Genomic DNA, 23,852 nt, shown 5'->3' on the forward strand with positions numbered 1-23,852 from the left:
CATAGGAAATTTTCTCCTAGAGGCCATAATGGCAAACCTGATCTTGTTTAGAAGCCCTTTATCTGTTACATTCTAGAGTATGATATTTGCTGCTTCACCATCCTCAGCCTCCCCAGTCTTACAGTTGCTGACTCCTGCTTGTGCCAGCAGATTTAGGGGTAATATCAGAGGATGGTATGGTTTAGGAAGGAAAGGAACCTCGGTGGCATATAATGTCATAGAGTCCTCCCTCCAAAGCAGCTATTCCAGCGGAGTTGGTCTCTCTTATCTGGAGATCAGCTGTAATTCCAGGAGAACTCCAGGCTCTATCTGGAGGTTGCAACCTTACCCAGTCTCCTTCTCTTCAAATCAGCTCTGCTGTTCCCTCCTGTATGCTTGAACCGTCTCTCCAAGCACCTGCTGACACTTTAGTCAAAACCCTCTTCAGATACCAATACTTCATGCAGCTTTCCAACCAAGCTGTCACGAATTTTTGCATCACTGATTTTGTTCACATTAATCCACTGTTCACTGTACAAACACACACACCCTTCGCATCATTTTTGCACTCACCTTCATTTTGACCCTCTAACTGAATTGGTCTATGGGAAGCAATCCTTAAAGTGGATGACTTTTTTTGGTTTATTATATATATTAATCGGACATCTCTTAATTTTTTTTTCAAATAAATAAACAAATAAATAACTGAAAAATAGGACATATTTTTTGATTGTTACTTGGAGCATCCAGCCAGGTAACTCCTCTTCGCCTGAGGCTAAGTCCCAGGCTACCAACAGATAATTGTTGGGGTGGAGGGAAGCGAAAAACATGGTCTGGGTGTGCTTTCAGTCCCGAGTCTGCAGAAAACTGCAGTCTGTTTTGTGCTGTTCCGGGAGCTTTTTGGCATGGAACGGGTTAATAAAAGCGGGGCAGTCCAGAGTTTTCATTTCTAAAATATTGTTCTGGAGTGTCTCTAACACATCCCACTGTTTTTTGTGGCACTGGCCTTTCTTTAGTGCCCGTTCCAGGCTGTTTTGTGCTGTTCCGGGAGCTTTTTGGCATGGAACGGGTTAATAAAAGCGGGGCAGTCCAGAGTTTTCATTTCTAAAATATTGTTCTGGAGTGTCTCTAACACATCCCACTGTTTTTTGTGGCACTGGCCTTTCTTTAGTGCCCGTTCCGGGCTGTTTTGTGCTGTTCCTGGAGCTTTTTGACATGGATCGGGTTAATAAATGCGGGGCAGTCCAGAGTTTTCATTTCTAAAATATTGTTCTGGAGTGTCTCTAACACATCCCACTGTTTTTTGTGGCACTGGCCTTTCTTTAGTGCCCGTTCCGGGCTGTTTTGTGCTGTTCCGGGAGCTTTTTGGCATGGATCGGGTTAATAAATGCGGGGCAGTCCAGAGTTTTCATTTCTAAAATATTTTTCTGGAGTGTCTCTAACACATCCCACTGTTTTTTGTGGCACTGGCCTTTCTTTAGTGCCCGTTCCGGGCTGTTTTGTGCTGTTCCGGGAGCTTTTTGGCATGGACCGGGTTAATAAACGCGGGGCAGTCCAGAGTTTTCATTTCTAAAATATTGTTCTGGAGTGTCTCTAACACATCCCACTGTTTTTTGTGACACTGGCGTTTCTTTAGTGCCCGTTCCGGGCTGTTTTGTGCTGTTCCTGGAGCTTTTTGGCATGGACCGGGTTAATAAACGCGGGGCAGTCCAGAGTTTTCATTTCTAAAATATTATTCTGGAGTGTCTCTAACACATCCCACTGTTTTTTGTGGCACTGGCCTTTCTTTAGTGCCCGTTCCGGCCTGTTTCGTCTCGTTCCGGCTTTTACCCTGTCCCTGAAAACCAGGAATCAGCTTCAACATCCTACATAATTAGCTAAAGTAGCTCTTCTAAATATTCTCAAATGTCTAGTCCAAGGCCATCAGTCAGACAGCATAGGGCTACCGCTTGCCCCCAGCAGTTTGGGGGCATTTTACCTTAACTGGGTGTTCTAAGACGGTATGATGTTGTAATAAATATATAAGACGGTATTGTGTTGTAATAAAGAAATAAAACCCTTTCTCTATAAGCGCTCTGCAAACCTCACAAACTGTAACGACCCCTCCTGGGACTACTCCTTGGAGATTACTCAGAAGTTCCAGCCGGACAAGACAGCTATCACTTGAGTCCTCCAGGGGGAAGAATACGCTAACACAGCCGTTCCCCTCGTTCGAACCGGGCCCCCGAAAGTCCCATCTGAACTCTGCACGCTCCTCCGGTGCAGCCGCTTTCACTTTCCACTGGGCATGCGTGTCACGCGGGTGAGTGCCAGCTGTTGTGTCAGGGAGCAGCAAAACAAAACCTGGGGATTCAGCCCTAGAGGCGGGCTCAGGACGGTGCCGGAGTGGCATGTCGGCGGAGCAACCGCCAGGGCTTCTGCTATGAAGGTGGGCCAATGAATCGGGCAGCTATTTGCACTTAGCCGGAGAAGACTGCCGCGCTTTGCCTTTACCTCGACAGCGGAGGGCATGAAGGCGTGAGGGCTGCCCATTTAGCAAAGGGGCTGCGTGCGAGCAGGTAAGCCGAGAGGGCCGCTTCGGAGGACGTGGCTGCTGCTGGCGTGGCGACCAGAGGCGCTTGCAGAACTGCACGCGCGCACGGCTCCCCGCCCCGCCCGGGGTCGCGCGGGCAATCCCCCCGCGTATTCGGGAAGGGCGTCTCGGAAGGAGGCGCGTCTCGAGTCTCCCCTCCAGCCCGTGCAAGAGGGAAGTGCGAGGCAGCCGGCGTTGCTCGCTTCTCTCCGCCCAGTGCGTCCAGTGCGGATCGTGCAGGTCGCTCGATTAGTCTGTTGCAGAAAACAACGAAAAGGTCATTCTAAAGCAAACGTGCGCTGCTTTTAATTAGGACCACCTAAAATAGCCCAAAACGTTGAACAAGTGTTTTGAGTTCCCAGGACTCTTTCCCGCGCCGTCCCGGCTGCCTTCCAAGGCACCTGTGTGCTGGAGAGGCAGCGGATTTTACCATCTCAAAGTGGCCATTTTTAAATTGTTCCAGTAGTTTTTGGTGCACCTTGAAACCTGTTTCGCACCTTCGTTCTCTTATCCAATTACGTCTCCAACGCACTTTCTTTTCAAACTTGGAACTTCGTCATCTTGCAGTCTGAAATGGTTTCTTCCCTCCTGATCCTCGCATTTTTTCCCTTTTGTTCCTCAAACTTGTTCTGATGAACTTGAAAGTTTCCTCACTTCTTATAATATTTTGTTGTTCCCAATAAACAGGTATTGAATGGCCCTTTGGACGTATTGCCCATAGCCATAAAATTTTGTCTTTAACAGCCTTGTCATGCTGCTCTTCATAAGGAAGAAATTTGGTGGTGTATCAGCTTTGGGGGGCCCTGAACTGTGAAAGACTGAATTTTGCAACCGAGAATCTCTCTATGGGGATACTCAAGTGACTTACTTTCTGTGTGGTCTTTCTGTGTGTACTGTCTCTGTAGAGGTGCATGTGTATCCACAATGGGAGAACAAGTGTAAGATCTTTCTTAAGCATCCCTGTGTAAGATGTCTTGTGTAGAGAGGCTCAAAAGTGTCTGGAGTATTTATAGAATTCCTGTCTTGGGAGATTTTTTTTAAAAAAACACACATGAGACAGCGTTCCCCTCATCGTTTACTGAAGGTGATTCCTTCATTATGGGGATAGTTTCTTGCCTCTGTGAGTCAGATGTCTCCTAGAATCCAGTATTTTTATTTATACTTGGAACTTGCCCTCAAGCTGCTGGGGGCAAGCGGTAGCCCTACGCTGTCTGACTGATGGCCTTGGACTAGACATTTGAGAATATTTAGAAGAGCTACTTTGGCTAATTGTGTAGGATGTTGAAGCTGATTCCTGGTTTTCAGTGATTTATTCAACACTCGTGCATAAGCAGCCTGAACAAGGAAAGAAAGTTTGCTGACCTTGCACCCCAAAATATGTTCAGATCATGTACCTTAGTTGTAAGGAGATTGTCCCCTGCAAGATACCCTGTCATCATTTCTGGTCGAAACCCTTTTTTCCTGCAGAAATCTTTAATATATGATGTTACCAGACAGCACATAGGCATGAGGAACTACCTTTGTGTACACGGCTTTGTGCTGTGTCATGTCAAATGTTTTACTGCGAGTCATTCTTGTAAACTAAAGATTTTCAAAAGGGAAATAAAATAATTTATTCTAATGCATGTACTCGGAAGAGGAAAATGTTTCTGGTTTTCACGTACAGAGTGATAAGGATGACTTAATATCATGCACTTCTTTAGTCATGGGGAGAAAACAAGTTATTGAAGTTACTGGAATTTTTTTGTACTGGAAAAGTACATGGTAAGATGTGCCAATTTGAGATGTTCCAAGAATTCTTCAATATGAAATTGTTTTTACCTTAACTGGGTGTTCTAAGACAGTATGATGTTGTAATGAAGCAACTGTAGTCAGTGGACTTCTAAACTAAAATTTAAACATTGTCGTTGTAATTGCTCCTTAAAATTGGCAGTGATCTTAGTAATGCTTGTTCTTTTCCAACCCAGCCCCCAGCTACATTGAACTTCTGCATGTTATTGAAACACACAGTTCTTCAAAGGCTATATTGCAGGCTATGCAAAGCCAGTGCTGGAAAACTGGTCTAGTCTTGTTTGAAAATAATAGCTGCATTGAGAGAAGCAATTCTTTTCTTTTTTGCCCCTTTCCTAGTTTCTTATGAGCACTCTGCCATTTTGTGAAACTTCAATAGACCAAGGCTATAGGCATAAGAATAAAAATGAATCAAATGAGACTTAAATAAAGCTATTCTTGTTGCAGTTGTAACCTATTTAATTCAGGAGCAATATGAATTTTTTTTTTATTTAGAGAAACAGAGTTCATGTCTATGACAGTGTGATCCCACCTTGTGACACTTGCATTTATAAAAACGATAATGAACCTGCTGGAAAAGACTTCCTATTTGGGGCAATAATTAAGCATGTACACAACAACTATTATGTAACAATTCAGGCCTGTTGTGTTCGAACAGACCAGGGTCTCAGTCTTCCTGACTTTGGTCTAGCCTAGGGTTGCCAGTCCCCTGCTGGGGGTGGGGGATTCCCCACTCCCACTCTCCGGCCCCCAACCCTGCTTACATGGCAGAGCACGGGAGCGCTCCCAGGTAGCCGCAGCCCACACGATGACTTCACTTCCCGGAGTGATGTCATTTTGTGGGCCCGGGAACACATGCACACTTTGCAGACAATACATTAAGACAATATCAACGTTTTCCCCATTTGCTGAGGAATGCCTTGCCAACATCTCCCTTCTATTTAACATCCATGCAATTCAGAGCTTGGCAATTCAAAGTTGCTGTGTTTTTCATTGCTTATTAGTCAATCCTGGAAATGCAGGTAAATTTTTTCTTTTAATACTCTTTTTCTTTTACTGACAGACACTAAAGTTCAAGCCATGAAGAAAACTTTAATAGTGGAGCCTGTCATTTGCATGTACATGTTTGCCTATTCCTTGTACTTTCCTTTGGGGCAGCAGTATGTGTATCGTAGAATCTGGGAAGAAACGGTCAACTCCAGCTTCAGAGATGATGACAATGTTTCACATTGTGAACTAAACCAAAGTGATCCAATTTTCTTGAAGCAAAAGGTAAGGCAACATTGCGCACCAGATGCGATCTAGCCAAAGTTAAGAAGGCTACAGTGCAGTTGGAAGGGATAATTCTCTTTATGATTGCACTGGGAGTTACTCTGGTCTAAACGCATTGATTCCAGTCGTCGTTGCCTGGAGTAACTCTGCATGAGATTGCATTGCAAGTTATGATGGTGAAAATTCAAGCATTCGATTGAGGTTCCCCCAAGTTCAACTGGGAAAATTGAAAATGTTTATCTTTGTCTGGATTGTGTCCACACTGAGAAAATACTACAAAGAAAATATGGGAAAGGATGGATAAGTTGTTATTACATGTGAATCAGCAGAGGAGGCACATTGCCAGTTGTGGCTGTAGGTCTGCTCATTTTAGCTGTGATGCACTTATTTTGTGGGACACATTTATCCACATTTAAAATAAAAACATATAAAATAAAATAAAAAATGTTATTTTAAAAGTAAAATCCCTAATTCAGTTGTTCGTATGTGTCTGACTAGCTCTGGGAAGTGCAGGACAAATAGAATTTTTAGAGTACTCCTTCTATACTGGGTATTAGGCCTTAGTAAACTCTCCCTTTATTAGACTTGTCTCTAGAAAGCCTGTAACTGGAGGAAAAGCATTTGAGATCAAGGACACAAGCTGTAGTCTGCTCAAGTGCTATAAAAGAACATTTTGACTGGGCTTGGTCAGGAGGGCTTCCTGGTGCACCAGGCTTTCCAGCGTGCTTGTGTGGTATGGAATTGTAATCATTCTGATTTTAAAAAGAAGCCTAGAATTCATTAAAATGGAAAGTTTTTGGTGCTTCCTAATTGCTCAGCTGTAAAAATATCTGTATAACTGATATGGAGAGTAGTTTCAGGTGGGTAGCCATGTTGGTCTGTAGTAGAACAAGATTCGGGTCCAGTAGCACCTCAGAGACCAACTAAATTTCCAGAGTATGAACTAGGAAGCACCAGGAAGCTAGCTATAATATATGTTGTCATTAGCTTGATAGAGCATGGGTGCAAAGTGCAGAACCATTAGCATGTGTAGTGCAAGAAAAATCCAGCATCCCAATCCAAACCTAGGGGATACATTGATCCAGATTTGCAAATAAACTCGATTTCAGTGCTGAAAGAGCAAATAGCAGTGAGAATATCACAGAAGACCTAATAATAAAGAATGCCTGTTATTTCTGATGATGCATTTCCTAAGTATTCCTTTCTTTTGAAATTTTGATAGGGCAGCTCTGATGTGCTGCCGCTTGATGTTGCGGACATGTTGGAGTGTGTGTGCTCATAATGACAATTATTTAAGGACAGTGGGTTGGATTCTGTGGATTTCTCTGCTAACTGTGGTGGCTTCCTCTAGCACAAATGGTGTTAGAGGAAGGCTCTTTGTGCTAGAGGAAAATGCTCTGTAGGATCTAACCCAATACTAAAGGTAAAAGTAGTCCCCTGTGCAAACACCGAGTCATTACTGACCCATGTGGGGGACTTGGCAGATTTTTTACGGGGTGGTTTGCCATTGCCTTCCCAAGTGATCTACACTTTACCCCCAGGAAACTGGGTACTCATTTTACCGACCTCAGAAGGATGGAAGGCTGAGTCAACCTTGAGCCAGCTACCTGAACCTGGCTTCCGCCAAGATCGAACTCAGGTCAGCAGAGCTTGGACTGCAGTACTGCAGCTTACCACTCTGCGCCACGGGCCTCTTCCCAATACTACTATAGCAAAATATGTGGTCTATGTGAGTTTAAAACATATATTACATTTCTGAATTTATTCAGCATAGTACGGGAAGGAGGAATTAGGAATACTTTGCTCTTAATACTCATCTGTTATTTCTACTCCATGTAGTTTAAAAAGAGAAAGCGGACACCACCCTGGAGTCCTACAGAATCTTTGCTCCCAAGTGTCCAAGCCATAGTAGTCAATCATTAATCTATTATTGTTGTTCCTGCATGAGTAATTTGTCATTGTCTTCATCTCCTTTTCTGTGGGTTCCATTGTCTCCTTGTTTTCTTTGTGTGAAAGGTGACTTATCATTCCTCTTCTCTTTGTCCCCAATCTCTTTGTTCTCTGTTGCATTATTGTGTTCTCTGGGCCACATCTTTTCTCTGTTTCTTAGTCCATTTGAAATGGTGGGAAAGCTGCACAAACTTCACCAAAGCTGTTGAGAAAAACTGGTTGCAGGTGAATTTGGACAGCACCATTCAATCAGGAAAATGAGTCCTTGCTTAGATAAGTCCTGAGTTATCCATTGCAATGCCCGTGTCAGCAATGCCCTTCCACCCTCTACATTGGACAAACTGGCCATTCCCTTTGACAAAGAATTAATGGACATAAGTCTGATGTTAGAAACCACAACATTCAAAAAATGATGGGGGGAACATTTTAACCTTCCAGGAAATTCAGTTGCTGACCTAAAAGTAGCAGTTATCCCGCAGAGGAATTTCAAATGGAGATTAGAAAGAGTGACTGCTGAATTGCAACTGATAACGAAGCTCAAGGCAATGCATCCACCTGGACTGAATCAAGACCTAGGCTTCCTGTTTCATCATCAATGCTGATTTCTCCATACCCACCACCTGTCTGCATACCCAACCCTATCCAATCATGCCTGCTATTGTCATTCACTTGCTATTGTCATTTACCTGCTATTGTCATTCGGCATCTGATATAAGGACAGATGGGCTCACATTCTAGCTGTATCTGAAGAAGTGAGCTGTGACTCACAAAAGTTCATACTCTACCACAAATATTGTTAATCTTATATGTGCTACTGGATTCTTTCTCTTTTCTACTGCTACAGACAGACTAACATGGCTGCCCATCTTGATCAATATTGTCTAGGTTCAGTTTCAATTTGTTCACTTTCAGCTATTTGACCACAGCTGTTAGGCAGCAACCCTGGATCTCTACTGGATCCCACTGTGATTTGGATAGTGAGATATAGAACTGGGTGTCATCTGCATATTGATGGCATCCAATTCTATGAATGGTTTCTCCTAAAGGCTTTACAGAGAGGTTGAATAATGTGGGGGATAAGATTGCACCTGTGGAACCCTACAAGATAGTTCCCGTTCTGGAGTTAGCTGGTCTCCAACAGCAATCCTTTGAATCCATTATGTGAGAAATTATTTAAAGTAGTCCAGGGTGCATCCCTCGATACCCACTTTGACCTCCAAACTCCTAAGCAAGATGGCCTGGTCTACTGTATCAAAGGCTCTGGATAGATCCAGGAGGAGCAACAAAGAAGTATGGTCTTAGTCTGCATTCAGGCAGGTATCATAAGCTAAAGCCCCCAGAGCTATCTCCATCCCATAGCCAGGTCTGAATCCAAATTGAAATGGTTCAAAGTACCAGATTTATCCAATAAGACATGGAGTTGGTCAGCTACTGCTCTCTCAATCACTTTGCCCAGAAAGGGCAGATTGGAGACTAGGCTATAATTGACCACATCATTTATATTTCCCCATAGAAGCAGAGAGATTTTGAGGTTTTACACCTGTATGCAATTGAGTGCAAACCATGGCCCCAGTACAGCTAAAGTCTGTAGTGCCTAATTCTCCTACTAGCAGAAGTGCTTTTCTCTGAAGGAAGGAGCTTTCTCCATTCGAGGGAGCATCTTCACTGGTCCTCCATTATTTTCACTGATGCTTACATATAATTTTTAAATATAATTTTTAAAATCTCATAAATGTAATAAATGTAATATCCAGGGATTTTTTTCAGCTGGAATGCGGTGGAATGGAGTTTCGGTACCTCTTGAAAATGGTCACATGGTCGGTGGCCCCACCCCCTGATCTCCAGACAGAGGGGAGTTTAGATTGCCCTCCCCGCCGCCAAGCGGCACGGAGGGCAATCTAAACTCCCCTCTGTCTGGAGATCAGGGGGCGGGGCCACTGACCATGTGACCATTTTCACTGAGGGAGATTTAAGCTTTAAAAAAACTCCCCCCTTGTTCCAGCTGACCCAAAGTGATGTTATTGTGTGGTCCTGAGTTCCACCACCTCTTTTCCCAGAAAAAAAGCCCTGGTAATATCCAATTTTCTTCTGCTCTATTTCCAACCAGTTTACAGATTGTTTTCGTATTGCCAAAAGGCCTCTAGGGTAGATCTTGCTATTTTCCCACAGTACAGTCCTAAGCAAAGTCACACCACGTTATTAAAATAAGTGAGCTTAGAAAAGTCGAATACTGCTTAGGACTGCATTGGCAGCCAGGTGCTTTCTCTACATGCTCCAATGTATTACTATCATCCCTGTTATTCCATAATCAGTTCCCCATAATGTAAGTTTCCTCTGCAAATTGAACTAAAGAATGGGTTGTGCAAATGCTGGAGTTCCAGTACCTATATTGTTGCTCTGTAAATGAAAGTTGTGGTTATCAAAAGCATGCCTGTTCTTAACCAGCTACTCTGTTCTTAGTGCAGTGCAGCGATTTGCTTGTGTGACTAGTACAGGGAAGACACAAGTTCAAATCTACTCGGGGCGACCTTGGACCAGTCATAAGCTATCCTACTTGTAGGGTGGTTGTGTAAATAAAATGGTATTTGTGGTGGAGGTGGGTGGGGGTGTTGTACGCCACCCTGAGTACAGAATAAAAAAATTAATAACCAATAAAATAAAATTGTCATTTTGGTACCCATGGATCCGTTCTGCTAACAGAGACTTCCTCTGGTACAAGAAAATCAGAACGTTCTCCTCTTAAACAAAGAACTTGGATTTCTCCATAATTTTGTTGCTTCATCTTTGATCTATAAGGTTGTCCATGATTGAATTAATTCCCCCCCCCCCAAAAGTAATTTTTGGCCAAATTTAGCAAAAACTTAGATTAATTCTTCATAAAACAGTTTTAGTTCTGTGTTACAATCATATGTACAGCAGGATATGACTCAAGGTCCTGGAGAGCATCTGCCATTCAAAGTAGTACTACTAAGGTTAGACAGTCCAGTGGTTGGACATTATACATATCTGCTGTCTGTCAACCAGTGAAGGTCTCTGACTGAGGTCCTTTTTCTAGTGCCTGCACCTTGTGAAGTTAAAAGGTGGGGCAAGAGTGAGGAATGGAATGAAAGTGGGAGAAGGAAAATGTGTGGGACAGGGAGAGGGAGGAAGAGTGTGTGCGTGTTTTGGGATGTTGCTCAGTTATAGAACTCCATGCCAAGTCAATTTAAGGAGGCACCTAATTTAAGATACTTGAGGTTCCGAATTTACTTTGCTTTAAATCACATATACTCCAGAGGGCATTTAAAATCTTTGTTTTATTGCTGGGTTGTTGCATTCATTCATACTATTGTTAGCCATCATCTTGAGTACCTTAATGACAGAAAGACAGAATAACATTTAAAAGGGGGGGGGGGCTGCAAACATTTATGTGAGAGGGAAGGCAAATACAAGGCTATATTTAATGTCTCCCTCCTCCTCAAATTGGTATTAATTCCATTTATCTTTCCTCTTTCAGGAAGTCCAAGAAAAAGCCTCCCTCTTTGCCATGAAAATGGACTTAAGCGGTGCTATTCTCAACATTTTGGTGGCCTTTGTTCTTGTAGCAAATGGAGATTGCTGCGGACGCAAAATCTCACTAATTCTTCCTCTGGTGGGGAATCTTGTTAGCAGCATCTTCCTCAGTGCCATGTCCTATTACTCTCTCCCGCTCCCTCTTCTGTATGCTTTGGCCTTTTCAACAGGGTTCTTTGGGGGCATGGCGACCTTTCTTGGAGGTGCCTTTGCCTTTGTGGTTGATCTCTGTGAGAATCACAAACAGAAAACCATCCGGATAGCAGTGGTGGACTTGATCTTTGGATTAGTATCGGGGTTGGGAGGACTGTCCTCAGGGTTCATTTTGAAAGGAATAGGCTTTACTTGGACATTTGCGACTATTTCACTGATTGACATGGTTAACATTTTCTACGTCATGTGTTTTTTGGATGATACAGTACGGATATCTGAAGGCCAGCAACAGTCTCTGATGGAAGGACTTAAAAAAACCTTTTCTCAAGTGCATGCGCTTTTTAAATCGTCGTCTTTTAGAAAGAGAACTTCAATCATCTTGTTGCTGTGCACATTTATGGCTTATTTGTTCACAGTGTTTGGTGGGATGTCTCTGTTTACTCTTTATGAACTGAATGACCCCCTCTGCTGGAACGAAATCTACATAGGATATGGATCTGCAGCATCCACTTCTGTCTCTTTGACCAGTTTCTTAGGAATAGTTGTCCTCTCTCAAAGGCTGAGAGACATCTACCTGGTTTTCATTGGGATTTTCTCTTACCTTGGAGGAATTCTCATGGCTGCCTTTGCCAACACGACATTGCTCATGCTTTTAGGTAAGTTCACCAAACCAGTGAAAATTATGGTGGAAAGGGATGAGGATGTCTCCAAAACATGGGTGCCAGCTGCTCTGAAGTAGTGGTTTCCATATCTAGAACAGGTCCACAGTTGTTTGCTGCTTTCTATTCTCTCTTCCCTCCTTCATACCCCAGGAACCAGCATCAGGCAGATTAACAATTGATGTAGAACTTTAAGAGAACCAGGGCTGAAATGTCAAGGTATCACTGCTCTTGCTTGGAAGTAGCTGTGCAAAACAAGCATCAAACACCCTGCTGCTGGCTGCTGCTGTGTCCAGTTTTGCATTTTTTATTCTACTAGTCCTTCCTTAAGGGTGTTCTGTGGCTAAACGTGCTTTAAGCTACATGCACGGAGCAAAATGTAAAATTGCAACAGCAGCTTTCTACCTGGCCTGCTGCTCTCTCTGAGATTGTTGCATAAATTAAAATAACTTTCCATTTGTTTTATTATCGCTGGCCGTTTTGCACTGTTACATGGATTATGCCTAGCTTTAGTGACCTTAATCACCCTAGTTATACCACTGTTGGTGGTCTTTAGTAGGAAGCGCATAATCAAAAAAGGGGGAAATCCAGATGGAATCTGTACTGCTTTTAAAATGTAAGTTGAAAATACTGAGTGGAGTTGCAGTGTATTATTTCCTTCTTTTAGTGTTTTTATTTGTGGTAAGTATGTAAGAGGAGAAGAGTGTATAATCACCAGTGCAGAAGTGTATAAACACATATGCTTCTCCATATCATCTCCATATCCAAAACCTCTGGTTTGGCATCTCTCTTGATGTCCCAGAACCAAAACCAATCACTGTGTAATTTCTTTTATTAGGACCAGCCAAAATATCACAAAACAGTAAGCAGGGTTTCTGGAGAAGGCTTCTTAGGGCTGAATATGCTGTAGTCTGCAGTTTGCAGAATTTTAATTAAGAGACTTAATTAGATTAGTTGCTGTTGAGTGTAAAACAGGTTTCAAGATACACTAAAGGCTACCAGAAACAAGAACTTCTTTTGCAATCAACATTACCTAATTCAGTTAAGTATGCAACAACTCCTGTGTTTTAACACTCACCTAAGGTTAAGAGAAATTCTCTTTATTCTACCTTAATGATTTTCTCCTTGAAATACAGCAATCTCTCCCCCCGCACACCTTTTTAGAGGTTGTGCAAAACTTCAGAATTTTACTCTGGGGATGCTCAGAGGCAGCCAGTGCCTTCCCAAGCCTTCCAGTATTCCTGCTAGGACTGAAGTTGCAAAAGGGTGCCTTGATTTCTCCTTGAAGAGAAATGAAGGAGAATTTGTGCTTTTATAAGAGAGACTAAAGAATAAGAGGAATCAATCGCACTACATCTAAAAAGGTGAATTTCGGAAAAAGAAATTCCCCGCCCCAAAACAACCATAGATTCGACAGATTGCAGACTAAGGAATTCACAATCTCATTCCAAAATTTCTCCCCTACTCCCCCATCCCCCACTCCCATATATGTACTGAACATGCAGCCTGATGAAGCGTTCTGGCAAAAGAGAAAACTTAACTCCCTATGTTGTGATGTTTTTTATTGATCCTAATAAAACACATTGCTTGATTCTTGTGTCACTGTAGTCCTAGTGGCTGCCATTCCTTGGGGCCCTTGAAACAGATGATGTGCACTTTATGATGGATGTTTTGCTTCTGGATTTGTGTTAATATTGCTGATTCATGACTGATTTATGGCTTTTGCAGCTCGAGTGCCATCTCTGCTACATTTTATGCCTATTCCAGTGCTTCGATCCATGCTCTCAAAGGTGGTTCTTCCTAATGAGCAAGGTGAGTTGAAGTTGCTGAAGAACCAATCATGACTGTTCTGTATTAAACTTTAAAATTGTTGGAAATGTTGGGGGGGATTGCTGCCATTCTACACCTGTTAGTACCGTTATATACTCAATGAAGACATCATGCCAAAACTAAAGTTTGTGTTAAATGGTGGTTTGAATTCTAAACTCAGGTTGAGATTCTATATCATAATAAAACCATACAGAGCACAAGCCATGATTTGCAACCACTTTGGTCCATGTTTTCTGGTCCAAAGTGGTTGCAATTCTGGTCCAAAGTGGTTGCAATTCTGGTTTTCCAGCTGATCATAAGTCATAGTTTGTTAACATGGACAAACTTTTGTTAAGCCTCCTTAATCACCATTTGGCATGATCTTCAGATCTATTGTCATCTTAAGTTAATGTTTCTATAAATAGTGACCGGACTCCATTTTCCACCTAGAACTTCAGCCAGTTTGGGGTGAAATATAAGTGATAGATACGAAATACTGTACATCTGAGAATGAGTCCTGCAGTGAAATATCTGGAGAAAGCTTTCAAATTACACGTTCTTCAGTAATTTTTCATACACAACACTTAAAAGTGCTGTTGTATGTCTATTTCACTATTTTTGTTGCATGTAAATGTTAGTATTGATGTAGAATGTAGCAAAGAAAGGTAAGTTGACCCACATGAGGTTTTTCTTATTGTATGTAGACTTCTTCTGGGGGTTCTTAACCTGGGGTCCGTGAACTTGGATGGGAAAAAAATTACATCTTTATTTTCAGAAATCTAACTGAAATTATGTTTTTTATTTTATGCATTTAAAAACTTTATTCTGGGAAGGGGTCCATAGGTTTCAGAAGACTACCAAAGGGATCCATGTCTCAAAAAAGGTTAAGCATCCCTATTGGCTTGGGTACTTGTTTTGTGGTCGCACAGTATTTTTAAAAATCTGCACAGTCAATCAGATCTCCAGCAGCCAATCAGAAGCCCTGGTGGGCAAAAGCTCCATCTGGCCCCACCTACTTTCTACAAACTCTCGGTGGGCACCAGGAAGTGTTTGTGGATGCCATCACACTCATGGCCACCTTGTCAGGGATCCCTGCCTTAGATCCATGTGTTTAGGGATGGGTAGGTAGAAAGGTGACATTTACATGTTTTAAACATAAACATGCTATCAGTGTGGCAGTTTCATCCTACTGTCATTGCAGGACACGGAAGCTTAGATTTTTAGGCCTGAAAGGCATCTTGAAAACTTTTTTCGTTTTTGTGTTTGTGTTTGGCAGGTGCTCTGTTTGCTTGCATTGCCTGTTTAGAGGTTGTGACCGGTACCATTTCGTTAACGGCTTTTAATAGCATCTATGCAGTGACTGTAGCCTGGTTTCCGGGCTTCAGTTTCCTCTTATCTGCTGCTCTCTGTATAATTCCCTTGAGCACTCTGAGGTGAGTATGGATTGCTCTTCACCTCCCCAAAGCCTTTTGAAACATGGATTGAGGCAGGAGTTGGCCAGGCATGCTCTTGATGTACTTTGGAGATAGTGGGGCTTCTCAAAAAGTACTGTAGCCACACCAGAAACAACAATTTGTGATGGTTTCACCACAGTGAACCTATAGTACTTGACCCATGGGTTAGTATAAGGATATTTCAGATGCTGTAGGATTCAGTGGAAATTGCAACCCAATCTTTCATTTACCACTTGGTAAAAATATGCAGCTCTGCGCAGTTTTCCTCTGTGACTGTAGTTATAAATGTAGTTATAAAAATTTCTTTTCCTGTTATGCATCTGAAGAAGTGAGTTTTGCCTCATGAACTCTCATGCTGGAATAAACTGGAAAAGTGGAGTATAAATATTTTAATCAATAAAACTGCTCTAGCAGTGGGCAGGAGAGAGGCATGTTGATACTACCATGAGGGGGGGTGGGGGGCGTGCATGCGTTCATGCATGCGTGCGTGTGTGTGTGTGTGTGGTGGTAGTAGTTCAGTGGCAGAACATCTGCTATATGCATAGAAAGACCCAGACTCAGTCCCCACCATCACTTGTTAAAAAGGAACAGGTTTCAAGAGCCAGTTTGGTGTAGTGGTTAAGAGCGTCAGGACTCCAATCTGGAGATCCGGGTTTGATTCCCCACTCCTCTGCTTGAAGCCAGCTGGGTGACCTTGGGGCAGTCACAGCTTCTTGGTGCTCTCTTGGCCCCACCCACCTCATACAGAGATTGTTGTAATAATGTTAATACTAACACTTTGTAAACCGCTCCGAGTGTGCGTTAAGTTGTCCTAAAGGGCGGTATATAAATCGAATGTTGTTGTTAAGGCAGGAGGATCTGGCACCCCTGCCACTTTATTAATAGGCTGAAGGAGCCTGGGGGATCCTCTGCTTCACATTGTTTCTTCCTCCCCTACTCATAAATCATTTGTGCTTTCGCAGCAAATCAAAATTTATTACTGTGTCTAATCCACAACTCCAGTTGTTCTCTGCCTTCCAAACCAGATTCCAGACCACACTTCAGGCCTCATTTGAAGGCTGGAAAGCAAACCACAATCATTTCTGCATTCACAGCAAATACTAATTTCTGGGCTGCACATGGAGGGGGGTGGGAATCAAATGATCCAGTGGATTCCCTTGGCTCATCTCCATAACCCTGCCATTGGGTACAGAAACATTCTGCTTTCTTCATGTCTTCAGTTGGTGGTGACTTAGTGAAAGTCATCTCCTCCTTTAAAAACGTTCTCGTCTCTTCCTCGCAGCTGGCTGATGTGTGCCACTCAGCATCAACAGGAGTATGTGGCGCTCGTACATGAAGAAGACCCTGTTGGGGAGGAGACTGACAGCTGAAAGGAGATTTTCCGTAACTGCCTCTAATCTGCTTTAGCCACAGTGGGTCAACCAGTTGATTGTGTTGTCACAGCTGTACTGGGATAGGTTGTCTCCATGGCTAGAGCTCCTCAAGGACTGAAAATTTGTTGTTGCACTAGATCATGACCCATAGGATGCTGTGGAAAGGGGCGAAAGGCTGAGTCACATAGCAGGTTTAGTTTGCTGTCAAAAGGGCAACTGGCAGTTACCAAGGGCTGGAGTCAAGTCCTTCTTACCTTAGAGTGGCAGTACATAGGATGAAGCTGTTAATGTTGCAATGCTTATATACTTAGTGATGAAAAAATGGTGATTTGGCAGAGAGAAAGGGACAAATCTACAGAAATTGGGAAAGAAACTTCCTGACTTTGTTCCATAAAATGTCTGGTGTTCTGAGCCTGCCAGGTCCAGGTTGGGAAATTCCTGGAGATTTGGAGGGTAGAGCCTGGAGAAGGCAGGGTTTGGGGACGGGCCTCAGAATGGTATAGTGCCATAGAGCCCACCCTCCAAAGCAGGTGTTTTCTCCAGGGGGACTGATCTCCGTCACCTGGAGATCAGTTGAAATTTCAGGAGATCTTCAGTCACCACCTGGAGGCTGGCAACCCTATCTGGGCCCCCTCCCACGGGAGGGTAGTCTTCATGTTCAGAGTTAGGTTAATGAATCCTTTATGCTGTCAATGCAAATTAAGGATTTTTTTAAAAAAGGGAAATTGTGGTTTTGTGTTAACAAAGGTTTTTGTGTTCCGTTATTTGAAAAGAATTTTAAAATGTGTATTCATTTGAAAGGATTTCAATTCTAAAATAAGGGTTGATTTTCACAATAATTTTAATCTGCTGATGTCCATACAAGTTGGCCTTATGTCCAGTCACAGTGAATCAGACATGAGTGGTGGGAGACAAACTGAGGTGAGTAGGTGTACCCGGTTTCATCCTACTATTTGCTTAATCTGTTGGTTTGTGATCTGGGTCCATGTTGAACCCATCCACAAGAACAGCTCAGCAGGCACGAATCCACTTGAAGATGATTTTTTTAATAACTTAATATCATGTTAAATATATTCTGAAAAGGTGCTGCGCATTTGGACACAGTTAGATTTATAACGTTAACTGTAGCTTTTTAATGGGAAACACTTTTTAGATTTATTATCAACCTGTGTTTACTTCATCTTTCATTGCTTCCCCTCCACCATTGCCATTGCACCATAATATATCAAAACACAAAACATCTTGTGTTTAGAAGTATAAAAAATATTTATACTAGTTTGGTGTAGCGGATAAGAGCAGCAGGACTCTAACCTGGAGAACCGGGTTTGATTCCCCACTCCTCCACTTGAAGCCAGCTGGGTGACCTTGGGTCAGCCACAGCTTCTAGGAGCTCTCTCAGCCCTACCCACCTCACAGGGTGATTATTGTTGTGGGGGGATAATAATGACATACTTTGTAAACTGCTCTGAGTGGGCATTAAGTTGTCCTGAAGGGTAGTATATAAATCAAATATTATTATTAAAATATAAAATAAGAAAATCCTTTGATGAAAGGAAAAGGATCATATTTGTAAATTAATTAGTTGTCAACAAAAGTTTATAGCTGTGGTCCAGAGCAGGGATCCCCAACCTTTTTGAGCCTGTAGGCACCTTTGGCATTCTGACACGGGGTGGGGGGCACAACCAAAAAAATGGCAGTCACAGGAGGTGGGGCCAACTACAAATATCAAGGAGTGGGATTATTCATACCTCTAATCGTAACCCTTTAACATTCCAAGCAGAATGCTTTAAAATATTTTCTTGCATATGTGCAGCATACTTTCAGTCACGCAGTGAAGATCCTTTTGCTGTGGTGACAGCTCCTTTCAAAGCAACATTTTTTAAAAAATCTGTACAGCCAGAACTGGACAGCCCCATCTGACCTTGGGGGATTCCGCATGATCAATTTTGATCGAACTTTCTGAGCAGTCATGCCGCGGTGGAGTCCTACGAATCCACTTCTCCCCAATTCCACATTAGGCTTTTGTTTCGCACATTTCATCGGCTCAAAGTCCATCATGCGGAATTTTTGACAGGATAAAAATCGATTCCTCATCGCTTTTTCCGGGGGGAAGTGTTGAATGATGCACATCTTCATTCCCCCCCCCCCAAATTGTTGCTACAGATAAACGTTGCATCAAATAAACATATTGGATAGGCCAGAGCACTTCCCGCCGATATTGTGGAAGAGTATTGGCTATTGACATTTGGAGGGAAAATTGTTACCAATGACCCCGCGTCTATCTTTCCCGCTTTCTTTGTGAGCAGTGTGGTTTAGTGATAGGTGTTGTGTTGAGGATGGTCTCTTTCTCCCTAGACCACTAGTTGAACGCTGAAGTCCCGCCATCACACTTTCACTCTACCTCAGAAGCTGTCAGCTGTCAGTGAGCAACCAGTAACAAATTTGGCGTGTTGTAAAATTGACCCGTTATTGGTCAGCTGTTGTCATGTGACACAGGATATGTTTCTGCATATATTTGTAGAAACGTTGCAAAGTTTTTTTACATTTTTTTTTAAAAAAAAGAGGGGAAGGGAAAGGGTAGTGGGTGTAGCTTAGAAAACATGATTGGCCAATCAAATTAAGTTGATTCGAAGGGCGAGAGAAAAGGGCAAGGGTGGGGAGAACATCAGATAAAGAATTCCGCATGATTAAAATCCCTAATCTGCTGCGCATGGACAAATAAGTCGGGGGAAAGCAGGATGGGAAAAAAACGGACAAAACGTGCAGTGACTTCGAATCTGCTGCTAGGATTGCCTTCCCACGTGTGGAAAACACAAGAAAAATCAAGGTCATTTAGAAGCTGAAGCAGGGAAAACCATTCGTGCGGAATCACCCCTTGTTCATTTTCTAAAACACTTGGTAGGTGCCAGAAAAGGTGTCAGCTGGTGCCACATTGGAGACCCCTGGTCCAGAGACACTAGGAATTTGTGTAAACAAAAAGGCTTTGTCACTATAGTTGAGGGGAACTTCACTTATCTAAGAAATATTCCTTATCTGAGGAACTTGGGGCCACTTTTGACATGCACTTGCGCATTGTTTTAGAATTGATTTATTAAATTGTGGGGTATTATTTCATTGACTTTTTAATTTGCAAGATCAGATTATGCAGAAGGGATTAACTAAGAGCACACATAACTAAAGGGCTGCCTAGCTCTTGATGCCTGTTGCAGAGCAGAAACTACCGATGTATTCTGGCCACAGCCCAACACAGGGATAAGCAGGCTTAAACCCACTTAAATGAATGGGCGGAAGTGTGTGCAGTTCTGTTCTGTATAGTAGTTTGTCTTTTGTATGTTTTTGTAGGTACACAACAGGGTTTTTTTGTGATTGGTAATAAAAAGCACATGCTAATTTAAAAGTAAATAAGTTGTATGTAGCTGCTGCTGCTTCTAGAATTGCCGTGAGGCACATCATACCTCTCAGGTATGTACGTTGGTATCTTTCAAAATGTTAAGCATTTTAATGTTGTCACTCTTTGAGTATGTAATATTTTCCTCCGTCTGGTATGGAGATTCTCTGATTTCTTTTACAGCACTTTTGAGCTCATGTGGCAAAACTAAAGCTGTGCATCTAATTAATTTACAGACAATGTGTTGTAAAGTGTAATTTTTGGACTTGCATAGCAGTTTTAATCTACAAAGCACTTTGCAAATATGTAAGTCATTAATTTTCTCAGCGCAGCTGGGAGCAGGCATTCTTTACCAACTAAACATTCTGCACCTATGGGGGCAATCTTGTCCTAGGACCCTAAAGCAAATTAATATTGGGCACTAAGATTATAAAACAGCTTCTGTCACTTTGTTTTATAGACTTTGAAATGCCCTTCTGTGTTGTACAGGTCAGGGGATGCCATTAAACGTTGTCTTCTGCCCTTGTAGAATAGACATTGCTAGTAACACCTGGTGTGTTTCTCATATTTGCAGCTAACATTTGGGCTGTTGTTTCCTGTCTTGCATTGTGAATAAGTGATTGCTTTGCAATATCAGCAAGCAGGGAGGTACGTCATGCTGATGCTTTTACGAGAGTTCCTTCGTGAAACTGACTGGTGCATATTTGCACTTGTACATCCGACAGGATTAAACCTGAAGGGATTGCAGGTGGCATCACTGAGTGTACTTTTTTTTACCTGTGAAAGATGTCTCATGCTGTGGACAAAAAATGAACATGGCTGCATCTACAAAACACTGGATGTTGCATTACAGGAGTCATTTACAACTAGATTGGCTTTTCCACATGGGAGAAACCAGTTGCAGGTGGTTGATACAGCACAATGATAATGCAATATGCATTGGTGTGTGGATGCAGCCATGGATATGATGATAGCCAGAAAACCAAGAAAACAGACTTTATTGCTGGCCCTATTTTTAAGCACTTGATTCACAAATTTGTTTGCTCGGGCAAGTATAGACAAGAGCATATTGGGTGGGTGCCAGCATAAAATTTCCAGTTGCGCTAGACCTCTCACACAAGAAAAAGACTGAGGTAACACCTTGCACTAAGTCAAACTTTTTACCCCTACTTGTGTTTCTGCTTGTGCAAGATCTTGTGGAATCAGTTTCTTGGCACTGTAATATATGAGGAGGAACCTGATAGATGTTACACAAGATCTAATGCAAGCAGAGCTGTGCTAAGTCCATTGATGTTTCTGCTTATGCATCATTGGAACCAAGCCATTGTGTGAACCAATCCTAAATATATTGTGTATGCTGTGGACAGTGAGGATTTCTAATATTTTCTAGGATTTTGTGATACTTTTCTCCCCAGTGAAGCTCCAAAGAACATATACTTTTAAGCAATTTCAAATATAATGAGACAAAAAAAGGGTTTATGTCCATCAGGTTAGGCTGTCTGGCCAAGGGCTATGAGCCACAGGTCAAGAACCCTTTGGCTCGCACCACCAGCCATGCCCAGGCTGTAAAAACCCTGCTTAGATGTTTCAAGCCAGACTCTCCTCCATGCTGTCCCCCAAGAGCATATATGGTGAACATTTTGGGCTGCAGAGAGAGGTGAGGAAGGATGGAAATCCCTCCCACCAGCAATGTCTGCAAGATCCAAGCCAGCATTAACTCTAACTCCAACCAGTGGTCAGGGATAATAAAGGAAAACCCTATTTAAAACTTGGGGGGTGGGGATGCTTTCTAATTTGTAGAAGCATGGAGTCTGTTCAATAATTACAAATAGCTGAAATGTAAAAAAATTTAAAAGATCTCTTGCAAGGAACCTGTTGTAGCACTTACTGAGCTCAGAACCCTGTAGGATAACTATTAGTGCTGCTTGTTTGGGGAATTGTGCCTTTCCCCTACAATTCTGGGAAGGGGACTACTCCCTCTCCCTATCCAGTGAGCAGTAACACTGAAGAATTGTTGGATTTTTACTGCAACCAAGACTCATCTGACTGTTGTGGCCAAGACAAGACAAGTAATCTCTTTTGGCAGTAATTACTTGGACAAAGCAGCTTTGTCAAAGCGAATAGCTGCTTAGGGAAAAGAAGCAATAGTAATTCGCTGAGTGAGACCTAAATCACCTTTACCTTTTACTTTCTTTCCCTTGTTGATGTTCTGTTGCTCTTGGCAAGTGTCCCTCCACCAGAAAAGTCTAGGTCTGCAATTGGATCCCTATTCGTAGTCAAAGTTTACATACAATTATGTGGGTGGGAGAAAGTTTTGTTTTGCGCTGGCAATGCATACCAAGTCTTCACATAATGCATATGACAGGGTCTACCAAGCAACCAGCTGTGCCAAGGTATATCTATATGATTAAATCTGAAACACTTTAATAGCCTCTAGAGAAGGAAATGACTTGTTTTGGTTTGGGGTTCAGAAAATGTGTATGAATCAAACAAGCCAGAAGTTGACAGTGATGTATCTACACTGCAAATAATTGGTCCTACTACCTTTTCTACTCCGTCTCTTCTGATTCCCTTCCTCTTTGTAGTTCCTTCCTACATAGCTTCTTTTGTCCACATGAGTTCCATGATCCCTGACATAGCTTTTTATCCACTGTGAAAAAGTTGATATGCTTTATATGCACTTTAATTCTCTCTGCTTTTCTAAAGAATATTGGGACTTGCAGCTTGGTGAGAGTTCGAAGAGACCCCTACTCTCTTTCTCGCCATTTTAAGCTACTGTTTCTGGGGGAAATGGAAGCTGATCTTTAGATAACTCAAAGTGAAACTGGGTATTTTCAAAGTACTGGCTACTTGACAGCTGTAAAATTATATGTATCTGCAATAATTTCTGTACAGATTTGTAACAATTCTCTTGCGTGTTTTTTATGTATGATTGAAAATATTGAGATGAATAAAATAGGTTTGTAAGATCACTTTGGTTTCTGCTCTAAAAATATTTATTCAGTAATTGTAAAAATATGTAACAATGCGAATTTTTATCCTAGAACAGATGTGTAAAGTGAACTGAAATATACAGGGTTGGATTCTATGAGCAAGGGTACTCACAGAAGTAAGCTTTCTTGTCTTCCCCTGCCAGCAGACCCTCTGTCATCCTTGAAAAGTACATGGTGGGAATTTAGGAAGGCTCATGGACAAATGTTTTAGGTTTAATGAAAGACTATTCTACCCTCTGGAGCTGAATGCACCAGTCAAGCCAGCCAGATCTTGGTTACCCAAGTTTATCTAAAAAGAAATATTGGATGATGGACACATTGTGCTGGTAATAGATCTAGAATTACACTGCATCCATTCATGCCTTTCACTCAACAGTGACACATTTAATCAAACCAGCAGATTGTCTTAGTGGAGTGGGATTTTCTATTAAACTGAAATGGTTCATTTTATCTATGAATAAGCAACATAGAAAATGAGATCAACTTAGACATCATGGGCCAAACACTATGGGGATATATTGTCGAAGGCTTTCACGGCCGGAGAACGATGGTTGTTGTGGGTTTTCCGGGCTGTATTGCCGTGGTCTTGGCATTGTAGTTCCTGACGTTTCGCCAGCCACAGCTGCTGGCAAAACGTCAGGAACTACAATGCCAAGACCATGGCAATACAGCCCGGAAAACCCACAACAACCAACTATGAGGATACTTTTAGATCTATACATAGATGGAAGCAGTTCTCTTCTAGGCCGTGTAGCTCCCTTTCTCCAGCTGTGGCCTTTTCTTAAGAGATTGTATTGTGCCCTAGTTTATTTCATAAACGCCCCAACTTCTTCCCCAATGAAGATCCAAAGCAGTTTGTTTTTTCTCCATTTTGTTCTCAGAACCACCTTGAGAGCTAGGGTAGGCT

The 23,852-nt window shown here is 42.3% G+C and overlaps 1 protein-coding gene across 1 annotated transcript; it reads left to right on the forward strand.

Moving 5' to 3' along the window:
• Positions 1–2,362: 2,362 nt before the first annotated feature.
• On the forward strand, positions 2,363–22,924 carry SLC46A3 (solute carrier family 46 member 3). Its single transcript, XM_054973885.1, has 6 exons — positions 2,363–2,537; positions 5,406–5,614; positions 11,061–11,925; positions 13,657–13,740; positions 15,014–15,170; positions 16,474–22,924. The coding sequence occupies exons 2-6, from the start codon at positions 5,423–5,425 to the stop codon at positions 16,559–16,561; spliced, it is 1,386 nt and encodes a 461-aa protein (XP_054829860.1). The 5' UTR covers positions 2,363–2,537; positions 5,406–5,422; the 3' UTR covers positions 16,562–22,924.
• Positions 22,925–23,852: the final 928 nt, after the last annotated feature.

This window comes from Eublepharis macularius, chromosome 3 (genome assembly GCF_028583425.1).
Source record: "Eublepharis macularius isolate TG4126 chromosome 3, MPM_Emac_v1.0, whole genome shotgun sequence".
Lineage (NCBI taxonomy): Eukaryota > Metazoa > Chordata > Lepidosauria > Squamata > Eublepharidae > Eublepharis > Eublepharis macularius.